The 13,704-nt window shown below is 33.5% G+C and overlaps 1 protein-coding gene across 1 annotated transcript; it reads right to left on the reverse strand.

The window, feature by feature from the left end:
* Positions 1-2,078: 2,078 nt before the first annotated feature.
* On the reverse strand, positions 2,079-5,943 carry LOC143628970 (TMV resistance protein N-like). Its single transcript, XM_077098391.1, has 4 exons — positions 5,326-5,943; positions 3,418-4,528; positions 3,030-3,323; positions 2,079-2,855 (listed from the first exon to the last, which is right to left on the reverse strand). Exons 1-4 carry the CDS (start codon positions 5,799-5,801, stop codon positions 2,079-2,081), a joined length of 2,658 nt encoding a protein of 885 aa, XP_076954506.1. The 5' UTR covers positions 5,802-5,943.
* Positions 5,944-13,704: the final 7,761 nt, after the last annotated feature.

A 13,704-nucleotide genomic window follows, 5' to 3' on the forward strand; every position in this document is an offset into this window, starting at 1 on the left:
ATGCAATATTAAGATTTGAACATTCATTGTGGTTTTATCTTCATCCAAATTCATCCCAAAGAGTACAGTTTGACTTTTATGAGGTCAAACATATTGTTTTTTCTAACCCAAATTTGATGTGGAATTTCTTTTCAAACTTAACACCAAAAAGTTTTGAAATTTTTAGCTTTTATCAATTTCATTTTTAGCATCTACATTTTCTTGAAAAGTTGAAGAATCCGCTAAAATTTTTGAATTTTCACACATGAAAATCGATTTTGTATGATACAGGGGTATATGAATTATCTTCATCAGTTGCAGAAACTGAGGTCGAACTCTTTTACTATTATTAAGTACTTTATAATATTATAAAAACAGGAATTAAGGCGGTTTCCGACCGTGCAATCGGCTCTCGCTGATGCTGCAGGTAAAGCATTGGAAAAGTTTTGTGACGAGAGTAAAAGGAGTCTTCATATCTGACTGTCGATTTCTTCCAAAAGATTCCATATGAAGTCGACAAAACGGGGACTACTCCACCTGGTGACCGCATAAACCCACCTGGTCCAGACCCGTTAGTTGAACGATATGCAGAAGCACATTTAAGGACCGGGTCAAACATGTCATCTTATATTGGTATGGTATCGATACGCTCATGTGCACGATTCCCAAAGTGGTTGTTTATTGTCAAGTTAAAGAGGCTAAGCAAAATCTATTAAGTTACTTCTACACGCAAATAGGAAAGAGGGAGGTAATTATAGTCAAAGTCAATCAAACTTGTAATGTTTGACTAATGAAAGTCAAACTTATTCTTATGCGTAAAACTTTATAAGAAAACATTATTAAGTTCAAACGAAAAAGAAAACATAGTGTTCCGTGCATTTATCCAAAACATATATCAACTTACAAGAAGATTCATTAATACTAATGTTCAACAGAAAAGTGTTAAAAGTCGTGGACCTGTTGTCTCTTGGCATACGAGCAAGTACTTTCATTTCTGAGGACCGTCCGGCGTCCACTGTTTTTTTTGCATTGGCCTACCTAATAGATCCTAGAACAGAAAAGAAAAAATAGACTGACAAAATCAGTGATTATAGCAAAGAATTTTGCAGGTTAAGATTATCTTAAAATCAATAATCTCAAGATCATTTAAGTTATTCATCCAGTTATTTTTTTAGTTTAGTTAGGATAAGAGAAACAAATATCTTGCAAGAAATGTTTAAACATGCGCTAGCCAGAAATAAGTATAATATAATGTTTGAAATTAGATTAAATTCAAAGAAAATCACATTAGTTTGACTTTCCATGATGGTCAAACTGTGTTCGTAAGTTTAAATAGAACAGAAATTTTATGTATAAAAGAAGCTTTGAGCATAGAAGCAAGCGATCTGTGATTAGTTTAGCAAAATTAGATCATCTGAGCTAATTAAAAAATTATGAGATCAGCGACATTAGAAGCACAGGTAGCATGTTACACATTCAGATCGATTGCATAATATTTACAAACCTGCACCTTGCACCAGTTAAAAAATCGATCCAAAACTGAAAAACTGAAAATACCAAAACTGAAATAACCGAACCGAGGCAAAATCCATCGCCCGATTTGGTTTTGGTTTTGGTTTTGCGTGAAAGTAAAAGCGAAAAAACAGAACCGAACCGATTCACCGAACCAAACTAATAGATTTTTTATTTTTCTTTTAAAAGTTAAGTTTTTTTATAATAGTTTAATATATAGTTAACCCAAATATATAATAATCATAATTATTTTTAACTAACAAAAGAATTTAAGGCCCAAATTCATTATTTTTGGCTAAGCCGAGAAAACTAAAACCGAACCGAACCCAAATCAATAACCGAAACCAGTTTGGTTTGCTTTTAGTCCAAAACTGAACCAACCCATGCACACGCTTCTACTACCCAATTTGCTAATTTCAGTACAAAATGACTGTCAAAAAAGTTTTGTTAAATAATGTTCACACTTCACACTAGCTGGCTTTATTTGTATTTTATCCATTTACATTAAATTAAGGCAACTAAAATAAGGCAAGTGAAAGTTAGCTGAGAGAGAGAGTGAGATGACCTTCGTCAGATGTATCATCTTCTCATTCAGATTTGTGGATTTTCAGACCTTTAATCAAAGAAATGCTTTGTGGAAGATGAGTTATGCCGGTACCACTAATATGTAACAACTGTAAACATCCTAAATTACCCAGTTCCGCAGGCAATTTCTCAATATTCTCACATGCTTGAAGATCCAACTCTCTGAGACGTTTCAACTTACAGATGCTGCTTGGAATTTCTCTTAAATTATAGCAACCATATAGATTCAGTTTCTTCAACGACTCTAATTCACCAACATCCTCAGGTAATTTCTCAAGACTATGACAAAATGGAAGAATTAGGGTTTTCAGACTTTTCAACTTACAGATGCTTCCTGGAAGTCTCTTAAGTCTCCAGCAATTGATGAGAAGTAGAGAGACAAGGTTATGAAGATTTCCAATTGATGAGGGTATTTCTTCTATAAAGTAATTACTTGAAAGATTCAAAGAGACAAGGTTATGAAGATTTCCAATTGATGAGGGTATTTCTGATATATTGCGGTTATATGAAAGATCCAGCACTCGCAAACTATTGCTGTAGTGCCCTGTGACTATACAACCCGGGAATTCCAACTCCTCGATAAAAGATACAGACTTCAAACTGATGCAGTCTTTTAAGTTTAAGTAGACAAGGCTTTTTAGGCATCCCCCGTCCACGTCAACTTTTACCAAATCCCGACAATATTCAAGATTTAACCTCTCGAGTTTGGGAGTCAGCCCAAGGTCAAGGCTCCTCACCTTTGATTCACTCAAGTCAAGGAATCTGAGCTTCTCCATAACCTATTACAAGATGAAAAACAAACAAAAGGCGTTAATATTTTGTTGAGATAACCAAGTCAAGGAATTTGAGTTTCTTCATAGCCTATCACAAGATGAAAAGAGAACAAGAAAAGGTAAATGTAAGTTGTTAGCTAATAGATATACCATTAAATAACAACCAATCAACCATATTACCTTTCCTCCTTCCCAAAGATGTTCGATTTTGCTGTTAAACATAGCAAGTGCAACAAGATTATTTGCTTCAAACGTTTTGGGTAAACACCAGTGGGGGTAGTTGTACCAAAACAAATATCGTAACGAATTTGGAAAGTGTAGGCGAGCTTCGTCAATCTTCACACAGCCATTAAAACCATTTGTGAACACTCCCCTGTCCACAATCAGGCATCTAAGTTTCTTCATGTTTCCAAGACCTTCCAAATAAATACTAGGAGTGTTTTCAAGATCTATACATCTTACTGCTTCGTTACCCTATAATTCAAGAATGACCGTAAAAGCTATGTTATAACTAATGAAAAAATTGTGAGTATTTCATCTCCATCTTACAAATAGATTTGACTCTTACCGTGTTATCAGACAAGACATGTTCGATTTCTTTCTGAACCCATAATCGATTATGTTTGTTGGGCTCTTCTGGATGCTCACGACGTACAATATCCATGCCCAACTCTACTAAGTGGTCATGCATGGTTATAGTAGTTGAACCATCAAAAGTGTCTTCTGAAATTGTTATTAGAGATTTTTTCTCAAGAACTCTTAAACCGCTTCTAGCATAAAATCCGGAGCTTTCAAGCATTCTTATTGCATCGTCTTTCTCCCAACCTCGAAGGAAGCACGCCACATCCAGGAATATTTCCTTGTAATCTTCCTCAAGATTTTCATAACTTAGCTCCAATATTTTAAGAGTTTCCTTCAACGGAATTGTTTTGAGTCTCTCTAGTGCATCTGCCCATTCACTAGCATCTTTACCACACAAATCTGAACCCAGAACTTTGATTGTTAAAGGAAGACCAGAAGCGTAACTTAAGACTTTTTGTGAAAGCTTTTCGAACTCTTTAGTTGGTTTATCTTTCCCAAATGCATGCCTATTGAAGAGGCAAATTGCTTCCTTGTTCGTTAAAAGATTGATATCAAGTATCCATTTCACTTTGTGTGCTTCAAGCACCTGCCTATCTCTAGTTGTGATTATAATTCTGCTTCCTGGCCCGAACCAAGAAGTATCACCAACTAACATCTCAAGCTGCTCTCTATGATTTACATCATCGAGAACGACAAGAACTTTTTTGCCACGCAACATCTTTTTCATCAACCTTTCCCCTTCATGAACACCACTTAAACTAATGCCTTTATTCTTTAATACATCCCTAAGCACTTGTTCTTGCAACTTTTTCAAACCGGACCGCAAAGCATTTTCCCTCACATCCTCAACAAAACTTTGACCTTCGAAGTTAGATGCTATTTTATCAAAACTAGCTCGAGCCAAAGTGGTCTTCCCGGCACCTCCCATGCCCTTGATCCCTATCATGCGTACATCATTTGAACCAATTTCTAAACACGAATCAAGATCTTGCATCCTTTGTTCAATGCCTACTAAGCTTTCATCAAAGTTCATATCAATGGGACGTAACTCGAGTGAAACCTTCTCAATAATTAATTTTATGACTTTAGCTTCGTGCCTACAGATAAATTTTTTTTTTAATTATTAGATTGGTTAATAACCCACACAATCAATCATTTTTCAGGTCGGTGTAATTCAGAATGTATAAGTGTAACATATTTCATGTTTCAGCTACGGGTGTATAGTATTTGAATTGGACTCGAGGAACTCAAAATTCGATTCCAGTAACATTCGAATTTGAAGGTTCGAATTTGGTTCCCAGTCATTCGAATTCAATTCGGTTCAAATTTGATTTGGTAATCGAGACTCGAAACAAAAACCAATTTATGATTTTAAATTCGAATCAAATTTCGAATTTAAACTATACATTTTTTTATTATAAATATTCATATTAATAAAGAGATAAATTACAAAAGTTTTTATACTTCTAAATATTAAAAATTAGAAGTTCCTCATTCTGGCTATTAAGTCATATGTTACTGAATGCTACCACTTTAAATAAATCATTTAAAGTTTTTATAACTTTAAATGATTTATTTGTTTTATAAACTTGTACTTTTTGTTGTTTAAAACACAAGTTTATAGTCGTTTTGAAATTGGAATTAAAAGAAACGATTTTGTGACTTAATTCGAATCGAATCTATTCGAATTCGATTGGGATTCAAACTAAATCGAACTTCGAACTAGCCATTTTGAATTAGAAACGAACTGACTTTGTTGAAGCTATTTCGAATTTGAATACAACTTTAAAATTCAAAATTCGACGAAATTCGAATAATTTGAACACCCCTAGTTTTATGACTAACTTTTACTTTTATAATTTGACAGTAGGTACGTCAGATATTGAAGGATTACCCATCAGCGGTCTTTCTCAAATCCCAACCAGACAAATTGGCTGCATCTTTAAGAGCCTCTCTCCACTCTCCAACTTCTGACTCATTCTTGTTCGTATGTATGGCAAAGGCTTCTCCGACCGATCCGGTTTGTTTTCGGACTTCAGAGGGATCCACATCGTAGAAAACGGGGAAAGCAATACGCCCATTCGTCTTATGACACTCCATGATCTTCAGTAGCTCGTTTAAGCACCATGATGAAGATGCGTAGCTTTTGGAAAATACAATAATGTAGACTCTCGAGTCCTCAATGGCTTGTAAGAGCTCATCGTTGATCCTTTTTCCTTTCTCGAGTCTCTCGTCATCTTTGAACGTGAAAATACCCCATTGATCAAGGGCAGCATAAAGATGATCAACAAAGGTCCTGCGGGTGTCTTCGCCACTAAAACTCAGAAACACATCGTACTTGTTGTTAGCAGATGAACTTGAAGAAGCCATTAAAGGTGTGCTTGGGATGAGATACTGAATTATCAAGTCTCTTTGATTTTTGAGAAAGAAATGATCACCAGCTGATTGCAAAGAAAGTAGGATATATTGAATTATTGATTGCAAGATGTGAACCACAGACAAGAGCTGTTAAAGTCAATAAAATTATGTATTATTATTACAATATTTAATTATCATAAATAAGATTGTTTTAGGAAGTGTTGAAACTTTCAAATCTGAGTAAAACGACTCAAATAAAAAAAAATCAATATTGCACGTTGTGGGGCCAAATTTCATTTTTAAATGTTAATAATAATAATAATAATAATAATAATAATAATAACAAAAGCAACAAAGAAATTTCTTTTTTATTTTGAGTTTACTTTTCAAAGGTTATGATTCACGAAAGGCAACAACTTGGATAGTAAATGGGTCACCTCTCTTTTTTATTTTGAGTTTACTTTTCAAAGTCTCCTTTAATCATATTAAACAGAAATATTGAATGAAGATTTGGAATGATTGGATCCGTTGTATCTTATACACCACTTTAAAATACCCTAGGCCGGATAAAAATCAGAGTCAAATTATTCTATAAATAGGGATATAAATGACAAAAATAAAAAGGATTTATAGCATAAAAAATTCCCTTAAAAATTAATAAAAATAATAATAACTCAGAATAAAAAAAGAAAGCAACAAAAAAAAAGACTGAAATGTTTCACCAGTCTTAGAGCATTCTCATCCAACCACTCATTTTATGTGAGGTGTGTTTTTATAATTTAGAGAGTGATTCACGGTGTTGTGAGTGAAGAGTTTTTATATTTTAGAAAAAGTAGTGATTTTTCTGTATATTTGAAAAGTTACCGTTCATCTGCTATAATTTTTTAATATATTTTAAAAGTGGTTGTGAGTGAAGGAAAAAGAAAAGGTAATGATAAAAGGTATAAAAAGTATTATTTAATTGAAATAGAGAGAGAAAATATAGTGAGTTTTAGTGTAATTTTTGGTTTAGGGATAAGGGGTGGGATGAGAATGCTCTTAGAGCATTCTCGACCCATCCCTCATCCCTATTTCTATAATTAAAATAAATACCATTACATTTCTCTCATTTTCAATTAAATAATATTTTTTTATGCATATCATTACAGTTTTCTTTCTTCTCTATTCACAACCAATTCAACAAATATTAAAAAATAAATAAGGGCAAACAAAGTTTCCCCAAATTTACAAAAAAAATCACTACCTTTATCCAAACAGTTTTCAAATGACTTGATTTTTGTTAATTGGAAATTCAAACACCCGAATTGAAACATTGTTTCGTCGTTTGAATAACCGTTTCGAGATAAGTTTTACATCAGTCGAATCATATCGTTCTTCCGATCAAAAGCCCTAAAACATCATTTGAAATTCAGGAAAAAAACATAACGGCGTTAAGTGTTTTTTAACGGAGGTCCATTGAGACAAAAATAGTTGAAAGTTGAGACCAATTGTAGTGATTTTTAAAGTTGGGATTATTATCAACCAATACACAAAAATTAGGATTATTTATTTCCAATTTACCTTGTTAAAATTGTTTACAATACCTAGGGACCCAAGTCACTCACTCTATTATTGAAGCATACCATATAGACCTTTCGTGTAATTAACTTTTTTCAGTAATAAATTTAAATTCCTGTCTTTTTTAAGTAATAAATTTAAATTCCTCAAAACTAATCAAGTTCAAACAATCCAGGTGACAAAATTAAATAGCAATATTATTTCCATGAAAGCCCCATGGAGCAACTTGGATTTAGATAGGCCCTATCTATTTATTTTTGTTTTACTTTTAAAAGTCATGATGTCAAGAAAACCGCATGCAACAACTTGGATTATAAATAAGCCCTCTCTCTCTTTGATTTTGGGTTTACTATTCAAAATATTTTAGAGTTTCCTTATATTACACACGATGGAACAGAATAAATGATGTAATGAGTTTTGGAATGTGTTAAGTTATATATTCTTTCGTTTCTACTTTTTAAAATTATATATATAGAGAAAGCAAGGTTTAAATAAAAATACATAGTTTTCTAAGAATAATAACAAGAGTATAAAATTTGAAGTTAAGAAATTATGTGAGACTATGGGGTGTTTGGGATTTATTATTTTGACCTCCTTGTGACTTTTAACTCTTTGAAATGTTAAATGATGTTTGGGAATCCTTATGGTAGTTTTTTTCTCAAAATGGGTGATGGGAAAAAAATATTTATCAAACTAGGTTTTTATATTTTTTACTTATCAAAAAGGAAAATTGGTTTTAAATAATCCAAACTATCACATGTTGGTAAGTAACAGACCCAACTTTGCACTTGGCTGGTGGCGGTCCCAACTAATGGGGTATTTGTTTTTAACGGGCCGCGACTAACGGATGTTAACCCTGTTAGTGATTTGCTGACGTAGACCTTCTTCTCCGGTCGGAAACCTGCAACTCGTCTCCATTCTCCCTAATATCGTCACACCGTCTCCCTTCCTCTTCAAAACTCATCGGAATTTGAAAATGAAGTACATTACATCTTCTTCCATGGACAATCCCTAGATACCAAACCCGATCTTATTTTCAAAAATTCAAAGTCAATGTCTCACGATTTACAAAATAAGCATAGGGCTTTTGTTAAAGGGGTCAAAACGAGTCGAATGAAGTGTCAATTACCTCAAATGACGAACGATTGACGAGGGTGGACTTCGCCGGAGACAACAACGGCGACATGTCGGTTAGGTTTCGTATGAGGGGAAAGATAGAGAGAGAGAGAGACGGTGTGACGATATTAGGGAGAATGGAGGCGAGTTGCAGGTTTCCGGCTGGAGAAAAAGGTCCACGTCAGCAAATCACTAACGGGGTTAACATCCGTTAGTCGCGGCCCGTTAAAAACAGATACCCCTTTAGTTGGGCCCGCCACCAATCAAGTGCAAAGTAGGGCCTGTTATTTACCAATAGATGATAGTTGGGATTATTTAAAACCAATTTTCCTATCAAAAATGAATTGAACAATACTTTTTATGATTAACAGTATTTTTTATATCTCATGAAACTAAGATATAATAACTGAACAAAAGGATCCAATTACGATAGATAGGTGGGTAAATGTGCAACACGTTGCGCCGCCACCCTCTTTTAAATGGCAAAACCGAAACCTACTGAAAACAAAGTTATAGCTCTTTTCTGAAACATAAAATGTATCAAAAAACTTATTACAAAGCTACCATATCTCTGGCCGGCCTACATTTCACCATTGTGCTTTCGGCCAGCCATCATCAACGTGCATCACCACCATCTCCATCTTCATCGTTTTCCAGTTCAAAAGACCGTCTGACAATAGGCAGAAAGTTGAAAACAGAGAGGGAGAGATGGTGATTGTGTAATTCAGATCGCTAGTAGGTTGATTTTCTTGTTTTATGCCTCGTTTTTTACGGGCGGTTTAGGTGGTTTTTCGGCAATGGGTTTCTGATCTCGGTTCATGTGGTTTAGATATCTGTTTTGATATATTTTTCCCCTGCCATGCGATGGGTTTTAGATCTTGGTTTGTTGTGAAAATCAATCATATATGTTACAAAGGATTTTTATCATCTATGTTTGTCTAAATTGTCTTGAAACTACCCACAATACTCGAGTAAGAATACCCATGAGTTTGATTATTTTTTTTAACAGTGTTTGATAAGTATATAATACTTGACTCAAATTCATATGAAGCGTAAGACGTTAAGAGTTTAAATGTGTGTATACTTTATACACATGACTCTGACGTGTCGCACTCTGACTGCTTAAATGTAGGGTAGACTATAAAATGTGAGTTTGACTTTTTTTTAATAGTGTTTAAAATTATTCATAATACTCGAGTAAGTATTCTTTTGACACGAGATGCAAGTATATTTTTTTCATCTATTTTCCCTAAATTACATAGAAAATAGAAAAAGACGTTCCAAATGTAATCAAGTGGGCATAATAGATTGGCCTATAACCCTATACAGTACTCGAATAACATTTTGTTTATTTCTTCTACATTCAAACTAAAAAATATATCCATATTTGAAAAGAAAATAAAAATATATTGTTTAAAAATAATTTAAAAGATGTCTAATAAAGGTGCATAGCTCACGAGTCGTATAATCTGATACTGGTTGTATGATCTAAACCAATCCGACATTCCATAGTGACATATTAAGGAATTTTTTTTAAAGAGTTTATTATTTTTAGATGCTTCAATTTTAAATTGGTCAAAAAAAATTATTCGGGTAGATTCAAGTCGGGTAAGGGTGGCCCAACCATTTTAGGCAGTGTTTTAAAAACTGGTTCAAACCGGTCGGTTGAACCGGTTAAATCGGATTTCGTATAGAAGGCAGGTATTTTGAGCCCGGTATTTTTGGCCGGTTTGCTAGAACATCGTACCGGCGGTTTTTTCTAAAATACCGGTTTTTACCGGCAAACCGGTTTTATGTCCAAAAAATTTTTGATATTTGCGACTCGTATTTTATCAAAATTACTTTTAACTCAACAATTTATATTCAAACGTGTAAATTTTAGGACTGTTTTTTTAAAATTGAGTGCTTTTATATTGTTTTTTCAATTTAGATTAACTTTTTGATTATTTTTTGTTATGAAACATTTACTTTTGGGTTATTTTCGGAGTTAAAGTTGTATTTATAGAAAATTATAAGGTAAACTATTCAACCGGTTGAACTTCCCGGTATAACCCGGTTCAACCGGTTGTACTATTTTTTAGCCCAATCCGGTACGACTAGAAAACCGGTTTTTAAAACATTGATTTTAGGGGCCTAAAGCAACCTAAACTCTAAGGCATTTGACAAAATACATATTTTATCCTAACACATGCAGAATTAGCTAATAGGATTTTATGTGGAATGTAATTTTAGTTATTACAGGTCCGTCTAAAAATAGTCTTTGATTTAGATCATGATGGGTTAAGACAGGTCTACCACAAAATTTTAAAGATTAACATAATAGTTACAAAATATTCATTTGAATGTGGTATGCAACAATTAGTTAAAGCTCAAAACCAACAATGCAAGAAAGTTCAAAACAAGTCAAAATTAAAAAAAGATCTATTAGTTGCATATATATGTGAACATTGATCAAATTAATGGGTCAAAATTCAAATATTGAAAACTAATTAATAACTTATGCAACCAAAGAAATCTAACATATATACAATCATACACTAGCAAGTGAGCACTAAAGATGCTAAATTGTATGCGGAATCAAACTTGTATGCGGCGGGGGCCCATAAGGGTCTTTAACAAGGTTATGCAAATTGCAAAGTCAAGGTGACTTTGGAGGCTAATGAGCTATATAGCCAGAAGGCTAAGGAGGAGCTCAAAAAGGCCGTGCGTGAGTGGCAAAACGTGCAATACCCGTATGTGGTAGCTTTGTCGCAATGCACGAAGTGTACCCTGGATGAGTTGAAAGTATTGGAGCTGGTGGGAATGAGAAATGAACTCGACGAGAAAGGAAATTAACGCAGTGTGAATCCGTTTTATATGTACTTTTGCATTTGGTACTTTCACAGATTAATTTGTGTGTAATCAATGGTCTTGGTAACTTTCGAGTCAAAATGTCCAACTGGAGTATGTGATTGACGAAGATGGAGGTTAAAAGTCTTCTTTCGGCTATTGATACTTTAATAGGATACAATCCCAATCTTTATAGTATCTTTTTCATGGAAAAGTACTTGCTAGGATAGTAGAAAACCCGAATAAAGTGTGTGGCATAGTCCCATAATATACACCATGAAGATACTTACCGGTTATAACAAAGCAAATAATATTGGTTTGGATAAAATAAGCTCAAGATGTTTTAAAAAATAATTTGGTTTGGGTTAAAACATATATCGGTAAAAATGGAGTCGGGTTGAAGTGTGCTGGATTAGTAAAAAAGCACCAAAAATAACAGTGGTCCAAATGACTAAAGGATGCTTCAATACCGGTGTTTACACTTTTAATTAACAAAAATCAAGCTACTTGAAGCACCATTTTGAGGTAACTTTTACATCAATCGACTCGTATCTTTATTCCAATCAAAAGCCCTAAAATATCAGTTTGAATATTAGAAAAAACTTAACGTCGTTATATTTTTTTAACGGAGGTCCAATGAAAACAAATGGTGTGCAAGTTGGGATCGGTGACAACTACTTTCTAAGTTGGGATTATTATCAGCCAACTGCATTAAGTTGGGATTATTAAATAACTTAATGTAATTTTAGATTTAGAGATAGTGAAAGGGATGCTAATGCTCTTATTCTCACAACCCACCCCATAACTTACAAATTTCCCCTCATATAATTTAGATGATGAGTTGAAAATGTTCTTAATGTAAATAATGACTTATGGCAAATTAAGGCAAATTGGAAATAAAATAATCTCACCTTTTGTGTATTGACCGATAATAACCCCACCTTTAAAAATCACTACCAACGGTCCAACCTTTCAATTATTTTTGTCTCAATGGTCCTCCGTTAAAAAACATTTAACGTCGTTACATTTTTTTCCGAGTTTCAAACCGATGTTTTAGGGCTTTTGATCAGAAGAATGATTCGGGTCAACGAATGTAAAACTTATCTCGAAACGATGCATTAAATGGATTGATTTTTGTTAATTGGAAATTCAAACACTCAAATTGAAACAACGTTTCATCGTTTGGATCACCATTCCGATAAGTTTTACATCAGTTAACTCGTATCCTTCTTCCGATCAAAAGCCCTAAAAAATCAGTTTGAAACTCGGAAAAAAATGTAACGGCGTTAAGTGTTTTTTTAAATAAGGACCGTTGAGACAAAGTAGTTAAAAGGTTAGACCGTTGGTAGTGATTTTAAAGGTGAGATTATTATCGGCCAATACATAAAAGATGGGATTATTTATCTCTAATTAAATAACTTTGTAAAGTTTTACTAAATTTTCCTTTCATATATTTCATGTAACTAAGATTTATATTCATATACTATTAATTTGTATAATGATGAAAAGTGATATCTTTGAGCATTCTCATTCCATCCCATCATCTCCATCTCTATAATTTAACAAAAAAACACACTTTTCTCTAATATTTGATTATCTTCTAAAAACCTCCCACATCCTATACTCTATATTTATCTCTATATAATTTTTTTATTAATTCTTTTTCTTTCTTTCACATACTATCACAACTACTAACTATTTTGTCTTATTATATTAACAATAAACAACCCATATTGAAATATCCATTTGCATAACACAAGATAACATAATTATAAATGTGCACCTATAAGGACTCAAATTAGCCATAAACAAGGTTCTATACCCGCACGTTGCAGCGCACGTGCATGCTTGGCTCTCTAACATCGATTAGAATGGATAACAATATTACATACAACAAAGCAAGTCAATCATTTTCCGACACTGTTTTAATTTTATCGACTCCTTTACCTTATTCATGTACCCGTTTTCTACATGCTCCTTTTTCAACCAATGCAGCCTCGAACACTTGCTTCACTCTGTGCAATTTGCCTCTTAAATCTAGCTTCTAAGTCAAAGTCAAACTCTGCTTATGTAACCTGCAAAACAAACAACAAATCAAAAAATGTTAAAATGCAACAAACAGATTAGCGCTACTTATAATAAATACATTTAAAGGTGGCATATTTGGTTAGAATGTCACATGTTCATGAGTAATGACCTGCAATCTCTTTTGTGTTCTTGCCAAATAACACAGGTCATAGTCATTAAACATGTTATGTGTTCGTCTGATCCCATCCAAAGTAATTTAAAAACTGGTGCAGGAGAGGGCAACCAACAACCAAAAAAACCACATGAACAACTTTAACTACATCATTAAAAAAACCAGCAACTACATAATTTATACATCTGATCTCAATTTTAAAGAAACTAACAT

This window comes from Bidens hawaiensis, unplaced genomic scaffold (assembly GCF_021521415.1).
Source record: "Bidens hawaiensis isolate Kalapana, Puna unplaced genomic scaffold, B.hawaiensis_p1.1 tig00005142_1, whole genome shotgun sequence".
NCBI lineage: Eukaryota > Viridiplantae > Streptophyta > Magnoliopsida > Asterales > Asteraceae > Bidens > Bidens hawaiensis.

What these genes read in the sequence shown, in the direction of transcription:
- LOC143628970 (XM_077098391.1), bottom strand. Translation starts at nt 5,801, where the DNA reads ATGGCTTCTTCAAGTTCATCTGCTAACAACAAGTACGATGTGTTTCTG. An exon ending in TTGAGAAAGACCGCTGATGG is followed by an intron (nt 4,529 to 5,325) that starts GTAATCCTTCAA and finishes ATTTATCTGTAG; the next exon opens with GCACGAAGCTAAAGTCATAA. An exon ending in ATGTCTTGTCTGATAACACG is followed by an intron (nt 3,324 to 3,417) that starts GTAAGAGTCAAA and finishes CTTGAATTATAG; the next exon opens with GGTAACGAAGCAGTAAGATG.